General features: G+C 40.9%; 1 protein-coding gene across 1 annotated transcript in view; it reads left to right on the forward strand.

The window, feature by feature from the left end:
- FRYL (FRY like transcription coactivator) overlaps positions 1-17,959 on the forward strand; it is a 245,550-nt gene that overhangs the window by 221,831 nt on the left and 5,760 nt on the right. Inside the window, exons 56-60 of the mRNA XM_054729167.1 lie at positions 2,214-2,464; positions 4,804-5,041; positions 7,472-7,621; positions 8,293-8,391; positions 15,734-15,799. Coding sequence (XP_054585142.1) covers positions 2,214-2,464; positions 4,804-5,041; positions 7,472-7,621; positions 8,293-8,391; positions 15,734-15,799 — 804 coding nt within the window. The remainder of the gene's footprint in view (positions 1-2,213; positions 2,465-4,803; positions 5,042-7,471; positions 7,622-8,292; positions 8,392-15,733; positions 15,800-17,959) is intronic.

Consider the following 17,959-nt stretch of genomic DNA (forward strand, 5'->3'; position numbering starts at 1 on the left):
TTGGTCTTCCCTGCTGTGCCTAAAAATGTCAAATGACCCCAAATTGCCCCCTTTTTAAGAAAGTATGAAAGCCCCAAGATATTGAAATAAAACCATAACTCTATTGCTTAAAGCATTTTCTTAAAATAAGGAATAGAATTAATTTTAATAGGTGAACTATTTTACGAATAAAGAAAAAAAAAATCTATCCCTAGGAGTGTTTTTGAATTTTTTCTCTTAGATTACGTTAATATCAGGAAGATAAAACAACAGACAACGGTGTTTCATGTCATGCCTGGAACTTCTGGGCTGGACGGGACTCGGTTCTGAACTTGTGTTTATGAACTTGTGTTTATTAGAGAAACCTTCACAGAGGATTTCTTCTAGTGTTTATAATAGTTTGGGGACCAATTCACCGATGACAGAAATTATTCCTTATAGGTATTGAATCTTTGAATGTAACAAAGTATGTTTGTGTTTGTCTAATAAGAAAATTTGATTCTCATAATCTACATATAGCCATGGAATCCATTCCATTAGCCCAAAAGCAGTGTCTTCATGAAATCTAGGCGCTATAGAAAATTTCAGTGTATATTATGTAATGTATGTACCATTATAAAAGTTATTTTCCAAGAACAAATGACAACCAGACATAGGAATAAACTAATGAAAAATGAGGGCATTAAACTAAGAAGTTTGTTGGATTATTTCAACCTGATATGTTTAAATTGATGTAGAAGGAAAAATTAACACCAATAAAAATTCTAGGTGTAGAAATGTCTCTAGCACTATCACATAAACTGTCTTTCCAAATAACTGATGCTTATTACTTAATGGCCAAATCATCAAAAAAAGAAAATTTTAGATGGAAACCTTTGAGTGTGTTGAATAGAAGTTATTGGGATGACTAAGGAATACTTGTACTGTATTATTTTTTAAGTATTATTCTGTGAAGACTGAGTCCCTTCGTGCACACCTTGTATTTTCTTGCCATATTTCTGTGCCTTTGACAACTTCTAATTCCTTCTCCCTGAAATACTACCAATCTTAGCTTGGGCTGTTGTAACAAAATACCATCAGCTGGGTAGCTTATCAACAACAGAAATTTATTTCTCACAGTTCCAGAGGCCAAGAAATCCAAGATCAAGGTGCCGGCCAATTCATGAAAACGAGATAAGAAACTAACGTAAAACTAAATAGTAACTTGGGTCTAAGCAATAAAAGAAGCTGGTCTTTATTCTTAAAACTGTAAGGGACCAATAGTGCTCATTTTCAAACTGATTAATATCCATGCAAATTTGTATTATCATTTGCTTGGGGTTTGAAGAATGCAGTCATCCTGTTTGATAAATGAGCTTGTAATTAATTTACTTTTCAAAAATGAAAGTCTAAAATTTCCCAGTGGTTTCTGAACTGTAACTCAGTGATGTAATGAGGTTGTGTGGTCTTAATACCTGAAAGCAATTGTTAATCACAAGTATTCAGCTCATTGATGCCAGGGAGACCATGAACCAGGGGTCCTCAAACATTTTAAACAGGGGGCCAGTTCACTGTCCCTCAGACCGTTGGAGGGCTGGACTATAGTTTAAAAAAAACTATGAACAAATACCTATGCACACTGCACATATCTTATTTTGAAGTAGAAAAACAAAACGGCAAAAACACCCGCGTGTGGCCCGCGGGCCGTAGTTTGAGGACGCCTGCCATGAACCATCATTGTTTCCGTTTAATTCTCCTGATTAGTCAGAACCTGTTCCTGATTCATGGGCCGCCCCACAGGGCCGGTGGGTTAACTATTTTGAATTATCCCCCTTCCTTATATCTAGAATTTACTGGATATAATGTTCTGGTATAATGCAAGGAATGATATTTTATGTTAGAGAGAATTTATAGTCATAGAAACTTCTTATGTAGAATTAGAATATGTATGTGAGAAGATATTTTTCCAAAGAATATATTTCTAACTAAACACCTAAATCCTCTTAAGAGAACTCCTTGATGTTTCTATGTGGCAATAGGTGATAACATATTAATTTCAATTTTTTTTAAACCTGGGACTATTTCTAAAAAAAACAACTTTATATAATCAGAATCTAAAAACTCCAACAATTAAACTGTATGAATGAAGACAACTTAATAAAATAGTTGTATACTGATGGCAATAGTCGTTATTTTATGTTGATAAATTGTCTGTTTTAACATTATTAAAGTCCATAACAATACTGTCTTCACAGGATACAAGTTCAGTATTAAAGGAGGAACAGGTTATTACAGCCTTTGGAGATGCAGGGGCATACGTAATTCAAGAACAGCAGGATTCTCTCGTGTGCCAAGGAATTCTTGATTTAGAGGAAACTGACATGCCAGAGCCTCTGGCCCCTGAGAGCTACCCAGAGTCCATCTGTGAGGACGATGTCACCTTAGCTTTGAAAGAACTAGATGAAAGATGTGAGGAGGAAGAAGCTGATTTTTCTGGACTGTCTAGGTGAGAAAAAGGCATCACAAACACTTTCATGAGTTGATATCTTTGCTCCCACCCCCTCCCAAATATGACCCTCTATTCCAGTTTACTTTCATTTCTGTGTATGTTTTAGTCATACTATCTTCGTTTTTAAAGATAAAATGATTTACTGTGGTGGGTTTATTTTCTTTTATTAACATTCACTTAAAGAAAAACAAATGAGCATTTCTCAAGGCATAGTGAGTGTCATTATACACTTTTAGGAGCGGCAAATACCTATTTTGGCAGAATGCCTAATAGCCAAATGTTAAAATCAGTATTGGGCCATGGCCAGATCCACGTATCAAAATCATGGAGTGAACTTCTATGATACCAGAATAAATCTGACATAGACCTAAAAATGATTTTCCACTTTCATTATCAGTGGTCAGATTTTTCATGTTTGACATATAAAGAGCAGAAGTGATGATTTTTTAGTACTCTCAGACTGTTCCTTCTGCATGTTTCCCTACAATCTGACACTCCTTGATAATTATTCTTACACAGAAATATTTAGTAATCATCAAATGTCAGTTTTACTCTTGCAATAAAAAGTATTCAGTTGTACCTCAATTGATAATAGAGTTTAAATATGTATAACAGGTGAGGATAATTTTCACTCTTAGTGTATTTAGAGTCTGGCCTACATATGGACGTGGACATTCAGACATGCACAGCACCTTGTTGATGTTTTTTATTTGGATATGACAGTAGCCTGTGCACTCGCTCACCCACCGATCATGCTCAAGTTCAGGGATGCCAGAAGCCATGTGGGGGTAGAGAGCCAGCTGTTCATCTTTCTAAAAGGCTGAAGTCCAATGGTTGACTGATACTGAAACGGAATAGAGCCTCCCTACTAATTACAGAGGCACATCCACTCAAGCTTACAGGGTACATTTGGTTCAAATCAGTCACCCCAGTGACACTTTAAAAATTAAGCTTTTTGAGGTATAATTTAACTCTTCACTTCAAACATGTGCTTTGTTTTCATCTTTTCCCCCAACCTTTCCTCAGATCCTCCTCTGCACAATTTCTGCCCTGTAAGGTGGAACAGGCCCCGGTAAGGCCTTGAGGAACCCGTTTCTTTATGGAGTGTCTGCTCAAGCTCTGCATCCTCAAGACCCAGAGTTGCACACTTCATACATTGTCCAGCCCAAATACATCGTTTTTTGTTTTTTTTCATCGTTCCATTTCTGTTATCTGACTCTTGGGATTACAAATTCCTTACAGAAAATGGCTAGGTCGTATGTTTCTTTTGCATAAAATCTGTCACTGCCATACTGCTGAGCACGCAGTATGTGAAGTAACTGAGCTGGCACTGCGTGTCAGGGCTTTTATTAGCGGGTTTGGACCCATCGTCCTGGATTCAGATTCTGGTTCTGTCATTTCGTACCCAACTACCTAAGCACATTATTTAACCTCCCTGAACTGTTTTTGCCCAGCTGGCGTGACTCACGTTGGTTGAGCGTCGTCCTGTGCACCAAAAGGTTGCCAGTTCGTTTCCCAGTTGGGGTGCATACGGAAGCAACCAATTAATGTTTCTCTCTCACATAGATGTTCTCTCTCTCTCTCTCTCTCTCTCTCTCTCTAAGCATGCCTTTGAGTGAGGATTAGAAACAATAAACAAGCAAACTGTTTTTTCCTCATCGAGAAAATTGAGATAATAGTGTCGAACCCTCATAGAGTTGCTGTGAAGAATGAATGAAACAATCCATATAAAGTACCTAACACAGCCCCTGACACACAGTACATGGCCAAAACTTTTTTAATATCATCATCATCATCAATTTGGGCCTCCAAAATTAACCATTTAAAATGGAAATTTTTTAAATTTATTGAGGTAACGTCGGTTAATAACATTATATACATTTCAGGTGTATAACATTGTAATTTGGCATCTTGTCTACTCCTGCATGTTCACACCAAAAGTCTACTTTTTTTCCCATTACCGTATATTTGGCCCCTTTACCCAATTCATCTTTCTTCATTCACCCTCTTCCCCTCTGGTAACCATCATTCTGTTGTCTGTATCTATGAGTTTGTTTATGTAACATGAAAGCTTTCTAATCTGAATTATTCATAGCCATTACTGAAATTAGTCCATAGCGCTGGCATATCATAGGACTTGGGTTGTTTTAAGGTAGTCGAGTGAAATTAGATTTCTAATTCCAACGAGGCTAAGTAGGAGTTGCTAACCAGAAACCTGCTTGCTTGTGCTTATTCGTGCTTTCTTACAAAGTTTCATTTGTTGTGCATTCATAAGAATAATGTATATTGGATGACTAAAAGTATTCCAAGTAACTGAGGCTGTTCTTCTAAGATAGCATTATGATTCCTGTGATCTGTGTTAACAGTCAAGATGAGGAAGAGCCAGATGGTTTTCCCGAAGTGCAGGCATCGCCTCTGCCGTCGCCATTCCTGTCCGCCATAATCGCCGCCTTCCAGCCGGTGGCCTGCGAGGACGAGGAGGAAGCCTGGCGCTGCCACGTCAACCAGATGCTGTCTGACTCCGATGGGTCCTGCGCCGTGTTTACTTTCCACGTGTTCTCCAGGCTGTTTCAGGTCGGGGAGGTTTAAGCTTTCTGAATTCACATCATTGTTCCCTGATAAAGTTACGGTTTTTTGGTCTAAAATCAGTATCTCAAATTTTAATCCTCCCACTGATTTTCTTTAAATTTTTTTCCCCCTAAGATAGTGATTCTACTAAATTCACACTGTGACACTGTACTGCTGCTGGTACTGTATACAGTGACTGCTCCAGGTAGCTCCCTTGCGGCAGTTAGAATAAAACTTCAAAACAACTGATAAATTTCCTGTAGTGTACCAGGCACCATCAGGGATACCAAAGGAATATAAAAGCATGGTCCCTGCCTTCAAGGAGCTTACAGTCAGTATCCTAAAACAGTTTAAATGCTAAATTAGTTAGTACTTTCATTACTGTGTGGGGACCTTAAAAAATTTAACTAAGGTTGCTTCTAATCCTAAAAATAATAACAACAATATAATAATGAGCCAACGTTTATTGAGTACTCACTACATGCTAGGCACCTTGCTAACCTCTCTACATCAAGTATTTAATTTTTACGACAGACCTATGGAATGTAAATATTTTCAGCATTCCGTAGCTAGGGAAACTAAGGCACAGAGCAATGCCACCATTGAAGTCGCTGTCCTGAACTACCTACCACGCTTCCTCTCTCCCCGAGCCAGTTTTGCTCATCTTGGAAGAGCCTACCAAATACCTCTACTCATTGAAACTTTCCCAACCATTCCAACCTCAGTCTCTCCCTCCTGGAAGTTCCCTAGTGCTCACTAATGGGACTATGGACTTAATTCTGTACTTTTGCATTGCTTGTGTGAGCCACGTGCCACGTGGTTCAGGGGTCAGGATCTGGAGAAGGGCCAACCGCAAATGATGAGACAAATAGTAATTTGGAAATTGGGGGGCCAGTGCAGAGAGTCCAACGCAAGGGGGGAAGGACTTCACTGGTGCCCAGGCCCTGCCAAAATTTATTCAATTTTGGATACACATAAAGCCCTTAGGCAGGCAATTCCAGTAACAGACGGACTGTCTTAAAGATCAGTAAATATTAGTAAAGATTTACTCTGAGACTATTTGGTCAAGAAATTGCTTGAGCTACCATTGTCTCGACTAAACAATCGATGCATAGCTCTGGCCCTTGCAGGGCTCAAGGTTCACCAGCATTCCGGCCTCCTTGTTTACACTTCTCTGATAGTGAAGACAATGGGTAGCTTCCAACAATTACTACTTGATTTTCTGCTTATGTTCTTTTCCTTCCTTTGTCATTCTGGGTTTCTTGATGCCTGAGATTGTGGCTTAGGTCTTTTTAAAAAAAATATTCATAATGACACCTAAGAGTGCTACACAGACACATGTAGGTACACACCATCTATATAATTATTAGACTACTAGCGTTCCCGTTGCAGGAAAAATCCTGCAGTAGGGTTTCCTGCTGCACTCTACCCCACCCTGCCTGCTCTCCTCCCTTGTCCCCCGCCAGCCCCCCTGCTTTTCTAACTTCTCCACCAGCCTGCTCTCCTTCCTTCTTCCCTGGCCCCGCCTCCGCTCCTCCCTTCTCCCCCGGCCCGCCTTCTCTGCCAGCCCACCTGCTTTTCCCTTCTCCCCCAGCCCCGCCTCCGCTCCTCCCTTCTCTCCCGGCCCCGCCTGCTCAACTTCCTTCTCCCCCAGCCCCACCTCCACTCCTCCCTTCTCCTCCCCTGGCTTGCTTGCTTCTCTGCAGCTTTGCTCCCTTCTGCAGCTCTTGGCTTCTTTCTATGCTGTCTTGATATGCAAATTAACTGCCATATTTGTTGGGGTAATTTGCATATTCATCCTGATTGGTTGGTGGGCGTGGCTTGGGTGTAGCAAAGGTGCGGTCAATTTGCATATTTGTCTATTATTAGATAGGATAAGTAATATAATCTAGTTCACTGAATGCTCATTATGGCTCAGACATTATCTGATTGTTTTATGTGGATAACTATTCTTGAGTTTTGAGATGTTACTCTTAATGTATTTTTCTGACTTTGATCATTAATGTCAGATGGCAGCCCATAGCCAAGGATAGTAAACTACATTTACCAAAAATTTCTTTCAGGTAGAACTAAACTTTAGAAGCACGTAGATACTTCAGACATGTGAGGACTTTATTCCCAAGGGTGTGTAGCATGTACTCCTAATGTCTCTCCCCATAAAAAAATATCTCAGGAATGGGGGAATGCCTGGCATGTGTCACTAGATTTCTTTTTTCAGTAATACTATTTCATTAATACTTGATCATTTTTAGAAGCTGTTTCCTAAAGTAGTGCCTAAAACATGGATTTACAGATCAGTTATTAGAATTCAGTATGTTGCTACAATAATTTCAAAAGAAAACATTGCCCTAATTAATAAATTATGCTTTTTTACTTAAAGATGAAAAGAGGCCTTCTTAGGAAATACTAAACTTTTTCATATGCTTTTCTCCATAGACAATTCAAAGGAAGTTTGGAGACATAACGAACGAGGCAGTCAGCTTTCTTGGCGAGGGTCTGCAACGCATTGGTACCAAATTTAAAAGTTCACTGGAAGTGATGATGATGTGTTCGGAATGCCCAACAGTCTTTGTGGATGCTGAAACAGTAAGTTTTTACATGAGGGCTCATGATAAAGACTAAGTTTGGATGGTATCATTCAATAAATGGGCTAATTCAGAATTTTTCCAACTTGCTTATAAATATATAGCAAAATACAATTCTAGTATATTAGATGCAGTGACTTGTGGCTGTTTCTGATTCTGACCCCTCCCTGCCCACACCCTCCGGAGTCCTAGATGAGGAAGCTAACAAGTCATGCTGTAGAGATGTCCACTTTTTTCATGATTCCTAAATAAAAGTGGGGAGGGGCTGGTTAGACCTCCCCCATTAAGAACTGAGCGTTCCTTGGTCTTCACCCACCCTGTTGCCAAGCATATTTGGACATTATACATTAAGATATTTAAGGACCCTAAGGTTTAAGACGCTCCAGAGGTGTTGCTTTCAAGGCAAATGCTAGTCTGACATGCCATTCTTGCCCGAGCCAGCATTTCACAGCGTTGAAGGCCTGCTAGTCCTGCCGGCATCCTGGAAATCCCACTGATGCGTCCTCAGTTCTGGTGAAAGGTCAGCCCTGAGGACGGGGCAGCGTGCAGGAAGGGACACTGGCACCACGTTGGGCCACAGACCAGCTAACAGAAATTCCATGGCCCACAAGTTGCCAGTCTCATGACCATGACCAGCAATAGTAACCTGGATCAATGTTTTTGATTGTACAGCTGGTGTCGTGTGATTTGCTAGAAACACTCAAGTTCAGTGTCTTGGAGTTGCAAGAACACCTGGATACGTACAATGCCAAGAGAGAAGCAGCTGAGCAGGTCAGTCTCTTTTTACTGTGTGAAAAGAATACTTTGCTTTTTCCACCCCTCCAATTTCTTATATTTTCTAAATTAATTAAAATGATTGTTAATAAGATTATATAGGTTTCAAGGGTACATTTCCATGATACATGACCTGTATATTGCACTGTGTGCCCACCACCCAAAGACAAATGTCTTTCGTCACCTTATATTTGGCCCCCATTACCCTATACCCGTGGTCGGCAAACTGCGGCTCACGAGCCACATGCGGCTCTTTGGCCCCTTGAGTGTGGCTCTTCCACAAAATACCACGGCCTGGGCGAGTCTATTTTGAAGAAGTGGCGTTAGAGGAAGTTTAAGTTTAAAAAATTTGGCTCTCAAAAGAAATTTCAATCGTTGTACCGTTGATATTTGGCTCTGTTGACTAATGAGTTTGCCGACCACTGCCCTATACTATCCCCCAGGACCCTTCCCTCTGGTAACCACCACACTGTTGTCTGTGTCTGTAAGTTTCAGTTTTGTTTTGCACATATGAGTGAAATCATTTGATTCTCAGCTTTGTCTGATTGACATATCATTTAGCATGATGTTCTCAGGGTCCATCCATGTTGTCACAAATGGCAGTGTTTCATCTTTTCCTATGGCTGAGTAGTACTCCATAGTATATATGTACCTCATCTTCTTTATCCAATCCTCCATCACAGGACACTTTGGTTGTTTCCATGCCTTGGCCACTGTGAATAATGCTGCAGTGAACATAGGGGTGCATATATCTTTGTGAATAAATGTCTTCAAATTTTTCCGGTAGATGCCCAGGAGAGAGATTGCTGGGTCATATGGTAATTCTATTCTTAATTTTTTTGAGGAACCTCCATGCTGTTTTCTGTAGTGGCTATACCAGTTTACATTCCCACCAGCAGCGAATGAGGGTTCCTTTTTCTCCACAACCTCTCCAATACTTGTTATTACCTGCCTTGTTGATAATAGCTATTCTAACAGGTGGGAGGTGGTATTTCAATATAGTTTTGATTTGCATGTCCCTAATAGCTAGTGAAGCTGAGCATCTTTTCTATACCATATTGTTGGCCATTTGTATGTCTTCTTGGGACTCTATCAAACTAAAATGCTTCTGTACAGCAAAAAACCACCAACAAAAGGAAAAGGCAACCAATCAAATGGGGGAAGGTATTTGGAAACAACAGCTCCAACACAGGGTTACTATCCAAAATACTATTTATAAAGAACTCATACAACTCGACACCAAGCAAACAAGCAACCCAGGTGAAAAATGGGCAGAGGCCCTGAAGATCTGTTTGCTTCCAACACTAGACGTGTTAACCGGGCCGTTGAATAGCTGGCTGAGAGAGAAGAACTCTGAGCACCTGAGGCCTCTGAGTGCTCTGTCCAGGGAATGCCTGTCTCTAGGGCTTTCTGAGGTTAGCCCTCTGAGAGCACAGTGAAAAATTAGAGCTTTGTAAAAAGCTTCCGTGCGGAGACTACATTGCAAGTGGAGAAATAAAAGTCTTTCTCTGAGAATACGTTATGATGTGGTCTAAAGAATCTGCCACCTGTGACCACGCTGTGATCCTTTTCCCGTGATGTGTGTGCGTGGGCGGGCAAAGGCAGAGACGAGCGTGTGGTAGATTATAGGTATCACCTGCGAAGAGGTAGTTCTTCAGCTCCAGTCTGACGCTGCAAAGCACAGTAGTTCTCTTCCCTGAGAGGAAGCGCTTTCAATTAGCAGGGGCAGAGAAAACCGAAAAGAAAAAAAGAAATGCTTTTCCTTTTCACACAAACATTTTTTTTTATAGAGTAGATGGGTCTTTAAGTATCCATCACAGGTAAAGGCCTATGAAAAAATGAAGTATAAAACCTAGCTCTTATTCCAGATAAGACTATAAGGCACAAGTACAGTGTATGAATAATTAGTAACAAAAGTAAAATGCCACTTACGGTATAACTATAAATAAAAGTACTAGGAATGAAAGAGACCTCCCAAAATTGAAAGGCCACTGGACTGATGGGAAACTTCACGGAATAGAGATAGGACCTTAGACCTTGACAGATGGTAATTTTAGATTGGGGGATTATTTTAGGGAGAGAAGATGGTATGAGAAAATACTTGTATTAGGGCTTTCCCTCCTTATAAGGGAAAGGGATCTTATATTTGGACTGAAAGAAGGGTGACAGATTGGAAGAATTTTCAACATCTGGTCATCTTACAAATAGTAATGCTCTGTACATTCTCATACATGTCTTTTGGGTATATATGTTCTCTTATCAGTTGAGTATCCAGGAGTGGAATTGCTGGGTCATGGTATATACGTATGTTCTACTTTAGTAGATTCTGCCAGGCACTTCTCTAAGAGAGATGGTATCAGTTTACAACCCCTTCAGCAGTGTGTTGCTTCTTATCTTTGTCACCAGTTGGTATTGGCAACTTTAAAAAATGTATTCATTATGGTAGGTGTGTGGTAGCATATTTGATATTATTTTGCATTTCCCCTGATGAATGTTTGAGCAACATTTCATATAGATAATCCTCGTTTAGATATTTATGAATTGTGTCTTTTCAAGTACCTTGTCCATTTTTGAAAATGGGTTACTTGTGGTTTTCTGATTGATTTGTAGTTGTTTTAAACCCATGCCTTTTATTGGATGAATGTATTACACGTATTTCCCACTCTCTGTGGCTAGCATTTTCACTATCTTGATGGCATCTTTTTTTTTTTTTTTTAATTTTTTACAGAGAGGAAGGGAGAGGGATAGAGAGTTAGAAACATCGATGATGAGAGAGAAACATCGATCAGCTGCCTCCTGTACACTCCCCACTGGGGATGTGCCCACAACCAAGGTACATGCCCTTGATCTGAATCGAACCTGGGACCCTTCAGTCCACAGGCTGACGCTCCATCCACTGAGCCAAACCGGTCAGGGCTTGATGGCATCTTTCAATAAACAGAAGTTCTCGGTTTTAATTAGTTCCACGTTATCAGTCTTTTCCATTATGGTTAGTGCCTTTTGTTTCTTCAGGAATGGAGCTTATCCTAGAAGCTGCAGTAAACTGTTACAGTGATGAGCCCGGTGCTTGCCTCTCTGTCCCCACCCCTTTGCCGTTCCTTCCATCAGGAGATGGAGCCTGTTCCCCCACCTCCAAGTGGAATGGCCTGTGACTTGTTCTGACCAAAGTTAGAAACGTTGCTGTGCAGCTTCGGAGACTAACACTTCCATGGTCTTTTGCAGCTTCTGCTTTTGTCATCATGCTGGTCAGGGTGTAAGTTGGGATGAATTTTGAAAAACTATTTGAGCTCTAGTCTACTGGAGCAGTGGTCGGCAAACTCATTAGTCAACAGAGCCAAATATCTACAGTACAACGATTGAAATATCTTTTGAGATCCAAATTTTTTAAACTTAAACTTCTTCTAACGCCACTTCTTCAAAATAGACTCGCCCAGGCCATGGTATTTTGTGTAAGAGCCACACTCAAGGGGCCAAAGAGCCGCATGTGGCTCGCGAGCCGCAGTTTGCCGACCACGGTACTGGAGGATGAGGTCCTGTGGAGGAGGGTGGAGGAATCCCGGCTATGAAGGCAGCATGCCATCACGGAAGTGGGGCCAACTTGGGACTTCCAGCCCGAGTCGAGCCATCACACGACTGTACACTCAGGGTGGCCCTAGGCAAAACCAGAAGGAACGCCCAGCCAACACATGCATTTGTCTGGTTGTTTTGAGCCAGTATGTACCATTTACAATAAGACATCAAATACCTACAAGTAAGTCCAGTCAGATGCTCTAGATCTCCACACAGAAAACCCCAAATATCACTGAGCAAAATTAGAGACTAAAATATATGGAGGACTACACCGTTTTCATGAGTCAGAAGACTCGATAATGGAAAGATGTCATTTTCCCAAAAAATGATATGTAGGTTTAATGCAATATTGTTCTAAATCTCAGAGGGTACATTAATGAAAATTGACAGGCTAACTACAATTTATATGGAAATGCAAACAGCAAATATTAGGACAGACAATCTTGCTGAACACAGCTCAGCAAACTAGAGTCCTCGGGTCATATCTGGCCCACTGCCTGTTTTATGTAAAGATTTTTTAGGAAATAGCCATCCCATTTGTTTACATATTGTCCAAGACTATTTTTGTAATGCATCACTCCACTACGTATTGCAACAGAGAACGTATGGTTTGCAACGCCTAAGATAATATATGCCCTTTACAGAAAGAGTCCTTCAAACCTTGTCCTAAAGAACAGCAGCTAGGTCTAAACAATGCAGTTGGTAAGACCTATTAGAAATCTTCCAGCCAGTGAGACCTATTAGAAATCTCAAAAGGGGCAGTGCTGGCATAAGAGTAAATAGACCAGTGGAATGTAATAGAGAATCCAATAACAGACCCGCATATCCTATCTAATAAAGAGGGAATATGCTACCTGACCATCACACCTTCACAAAGATGGTGGCACCCACAGCCACAAGATGGTGGTGCCCAGTCCCCTCAGCCCCCACCGGGGCAGCAAGCAGGTGGCACAGCCAGGTCCGCCCCCAGGCGGGTCCGGCTGCTCTGCGTGCCTGCCTCTGGAGTCCCCCAGTCCTCTCAGCCCCCCAGCTGCCCAGGGCCTGCCCGAGGCGCAGGCAAGCCTCGGATGTCAGCTGCCCAGGGCCACCCAAGGCTCAGGTAACCAAGGCCGGCCGAGGCTTGTGCTGCCGGCAGTGGCAGCAGCAGAGGTGTGATGGGGGCACCGCCTTCCCCTGATCGCCGCGTCACCTCCTACCCCTGAGGGCTCCCAGACTGTGAGAGGGGGCAGGCCAGGCTGAAGGGTCCTCCCCTCCCCCCCCCCGCCCATCCAATGCATGAATTTTCATGCACCGGGCCTCTAGTATAGTCATATAACTCACAGCAAAGGTGCTATTGCAATGCATTGGGGAAAGAATGTTCAAGAAATTATCCTGAATCCATTAAATATTTGTATGGGGGTGGAATGAACTTTAGTTCTTTTCTGAGCTACCATCTCCCTGTTTCTTGTCCCACCTACTCATTGTTACCTTTTTTCCTCTTTTCAGGTCTTTTCTATCAACCACATATTTTTCATTATTCCATTTCCCCTCTATTAGTTTTTCAGTTGTACACCCCTTTATTATCCTTGAGTTTCCCCAAGATCGTGAGTGAAAGCCTTAGGTGTTTATCAGGACCCTGCCGTCTCGACAAGGACTGGACAATGTTTGTCTTCCCAGAACCATGAGACCAGAAATCTCCGCTCACCTTTTTAGACTCCCAGATGCTGCTGCTTGGTTTCTAAGCCTTTCCGCCTGCACAGCAAGTGTCCCTGAGGGGGCGCTACACGCTGACTGTTAAGGTCCCTCCTCTGCAGTTCCTTCTTCTCCGCAATCCTCATACCTCCCCGTGCAGTGGAACTGTAGGCCACCACGTTCTCTTCCACCTCTGTGCCTAGGGACATGCGTAAGCACATGCCCTTGAGTAAACACTGGGATCAATGCAGGAGTCCACTCGGTCCTTTTCTCGTACGCCCCAAATCCTGGTAATGGTACGCGGCTTCTGTAGATGTCCGTGGAGGACTGGCCTTACACTAGCTCCTCCATCATGCCCAGAAGCCAAAACCTCTCAAGTTAAGTTTTAACCTTCACTTGAGTAAAGAAAACATTGTGACAGGAGGACTGATTAGATGTGAACTAGAGCAGCAGTCGCCAACCAGTGGACCACGGGTGGTCCGTGAGGTCCGAAAGGCTGACGACCACTGAACTAGAGGGTATTGTATACACAGACGATCTGCTGTGTCCTGTGCACTCTGCTTGGAAAGTGTGGACCTGTACTTTTCAGGACGGTATACAGCCCATGGGACTATAGGGTTGGGGTTTGTCTTTTAACAGAATGAAATCAGAAATAATTGTGTTCAATAATGCCCCCAAATGCCATATCACTGGACATACAGTTTAAAAAATATTCAGGAAGGCCCTAACCGGTTTGGCTCAGTGGATAGAGCATCGACCTGCGGACTGAAGGATCCCGAATTCGATTCCAGGCTGCGGGCTCGATCCCCAGTAGGGGGCGTGCAGGAGGCAGCCGATCAATGATTCTCATTGTTGATTATCTCTGTCCCTCTCCCTTCCTCTCTGAAATCAATTTTAAAAAAATATTCAGTAAGAATAGTCTATTGAATAATCGATTGAAATTTTTCCAAATGTATTGGTTTACTTGGACAAATTGGACTGGATTAGTGATGATGATTAAGAGTATAAGCCTTTTAACATCTTGTGTGGATAGAGAGTCATGTACAGTCACGACTGAATTTTGCTGATATGCAGAAATCTCCTGGACGCTTTGACAATGGCTGCCAGCAGCTGTGTCTCACCAGGAAAGCTTGACATGTTTTCGTTTCGAGATGTCAAGCAAAGGGCCTGAGGCCGGTGCAGTCTGAGGGACCCCGGGATAAAAGGGACAGGAGGTCAGAGATTGTTTTGAAATAACTGAGATGTCTCATTGCAATTCTTTGCATGTAGAATGTTAAGATACAATTGAGAATTTTAAATGTCTAGTACTGAAATATTTTCAAAGCGAAGACTTAACATTGCGGGTAATTTTTCCCAAAGTCCTAGTGAAAAATGTCCCTATGATTTCTTATTAAATGACTTTTATTTGTATTATAAAATACACCAAATAAAAAAAAAGAACTAAGATTTTAAAAACGAATATTAATACTATCGAACTGTCAAAACCTAGGAGCCTAACTTAAAGGCTTTTAGTGATCTTTCCTATTAAACCACATGGGATTTTATTTTTATTTGACCTTAAATAAATAGCCAACTTTAGGAATGACATTTGGCTCCTATACCCAATACTCTTTGGAAATAACTTGTTTATCATTCATTACTGTCCAAAAGAGGGAGAAAAAAAGATATAAAAATAAGATTTAAAATGGATTTTGGTTTCTGTTTCACTAATTAAAACTGACACCAGCAGCCTTCTGAGGTGTACACTTCTGATCAGCAGAAGGACCTGGTTAATTCTAAGTTGTCCTTATTCATTGGCCGAAGGGGAATCACACCTCATTTCCCATCTGACACGAGACAAGGGTCAGGTAGCGATTGTGAAGACTTCTCTGCACTGAAGTGGAGCTCCGCCTCCCCAGAGAGGCCCTATTTGCATTTCTGTGGATAAGCGCTCAGAGGTGTGTGCGTCTGGTTACACTGACGGTGTCTTCCCGCTTGGCGTGTTGCGTATACACAGACTGTTACCTTTTAAGTTTGTTGTGTTATACAACAGGCTGTTACATTACCAATGCCACTGTACAAATACTACACTGAAGTTCACTGTCACTTCTTTCTTTAGTGGTTAGACAATTGCAAGAGGACATTTGGCGCCAAAGACATTTACAGGATCAACACAGATGCACAAGTAAGTTTCCTATTCTCCGTTTTGCTGTATTTCTGTACCGGGTAAAACTGTGTGCATGCTCACATGTCCTTATGTGATATTCCTAGAAAAAAGAATACGTGTAACATTTTTCATTTTTGCTATCAGAGCAATCTTTGTAAAAGTTAGGTTCAATGAAATACTGGCTTAGTAATGAAAAAATTCACTTCAATAAAAATGAATGACCAGCTTATGACGGAAGCTTAATAACATTCCGTAGATAGGCTTGATGGCTATCTGGACAGTCCAAGTCACTGTTAGCTGTATCTGCCTCTTTGAAGACATTTCTGTTCTTCATTGGTATTCTGCAGATAAATGGTCTGGTCAGGAATGCAAACCCCAAAATAAGGTTATATACATTTATATTAGCCTTTCTAAACATGAAATTCTGATTGGATAAACTGTAATGTTTTTTACTAGTGTAAAATTCAATGAAATAATAGTATTTTCTTAGAGAAAAGTATACATATACAACACATCATATTAAGTGAGGATGAATAAGACTTACAAATTATTCTAGTAACAGTACAACTTCATATGAGGAAGATACATTCATCAATGACCTTTGCATTTGACATCAGAATTCTAATCTTTTTCAACATCAGTTATATTGTTATAGAGTTGTAGTCTCTGTAAAAGTTATTGTACCATTATAAAGAAAATGTGAAGTTTTTTAAAAAACTGAAATGCTGAGAAAATAATGGCACACTCTTAATACATGTTAACTATTTGCAAGGCACTGTATTAAGTATTTCACATTCATTATCTCTATCCTAACAACTCTGTCTAGTAGATGCTATAATTATAGCATTCCCCGTTTTGCAGATGAGGAAATTGAGGCTCAGAGAAGCTAACTTATCTAAAATCAGTAAGTAAGCCTTAACCGGTTTGGCTCATTGGATAGAGCGTCGTCCTGCGGACTGAAGGGTCCCAGGTTCGATTCCAGTCCAGTCAAGGGCATGTACCCTGGTTGCGGGCACATCCCCAGTAGGGCGTGCGCAGGAGGCAGCTGGTCGATGTTTCTCTCTCATCGATGTTTCTGGCTCTCTATCCCTCTCCCTTCCTCTCTGTAAAAAATCAATAAAATATATTTTAAAATAAAATAAAATCAGTAAGTAAATAAGTAAAATTAAAATTCAAACCTAGGCAGTCCTGCACTGTTACAAAGAAATTGTCAAGCCCTGACTGGTTTGACTCGGTAGATAGAGTGTCGGCCTGCAGACTGAAAGGTCCCAGGTTCGATTCCGGTCAAGGGCATGTACCTTGGTTGCGGGCACATCCCCAGAGGGAGGTGTGCAGGAGGCAGCTGATCAGTGTTTCTAACTCTCTATCCCTCTTCCTTCCTCTCTGTAAAAAATCAATAAAATATTTTTTAAAAAAGAAACTGTCAAATCATGTGTGTAAAATAAGGAATTAACCCTGGATTAGAGTTAGATCCTTTGGTTCTAGTTCTGACTTTGCCACTACTGCATGGCTTAAGCAAGTAATATACTCTTTTTTCCTATATAAATTAGGTGTTTAGACTAAGTGATTTTTTATATCCCTTCTACCTTGAAGAAAATGAGTTCCATCTCCCCAAGTCTACGTCAGTTAATCTTGCTCAAGGTTTTCTGCTAAATGAAAACTACATTTAAGGTTTCATTTACGTCTCTCTCATATTCAGCTGTTGAGAGTGGGGACCTTTTTACACATTATCTGTTAAGTGTCCCTGTGTACCAGTGTAGTGTTTTGCTTAATAAGCAACCTATCGTTATTTAAAAGTAAAAGAGAATGTCTATGCAAATTTCAGTGTACTTAAAAGGTATTAGTTTAAAATATACAGTGTTAGCATATTTAGTATAGTTTATGGTAATTCCAAGCTATAGAATCAATTATGATTGTGTTATTTCCTACAATTGTGATAAAAAATATTATCAGTGATTTCTTCTCCATTACATCCCATAGTAGAGGCTATGGACATATGCACATAGAGTTAGCTCTGTTTTATTTATGCTAAGAAAAGAGGGAAAAGGTATTTAAAACTCAAATCATTATTAGTTTCCATATAAAACCTTAGAAATTTAGATATGCTAATAAGTTTGACATTGGATTGTGCTCAACTGATGTTCACAGGATGGCTGCCTAAGTAATTTATGGTAAGCA

Source organism: Eptesicus fuscus, chromosome 2, assembly GCF_027574615.1.
Source record: "Eptesicus fuscus isolate TK198812 chromosome 2, DD_ASM_mEF_20220401, whole genome shotgun sequence".
Taxonomy (NCBI): domain Eukaryota; kingdom Metazoa; phylum Chordata; class Mammalia; order Chiroptera; family Vespertilionidae; genus Eptesicus; species Eptesicus fuscus.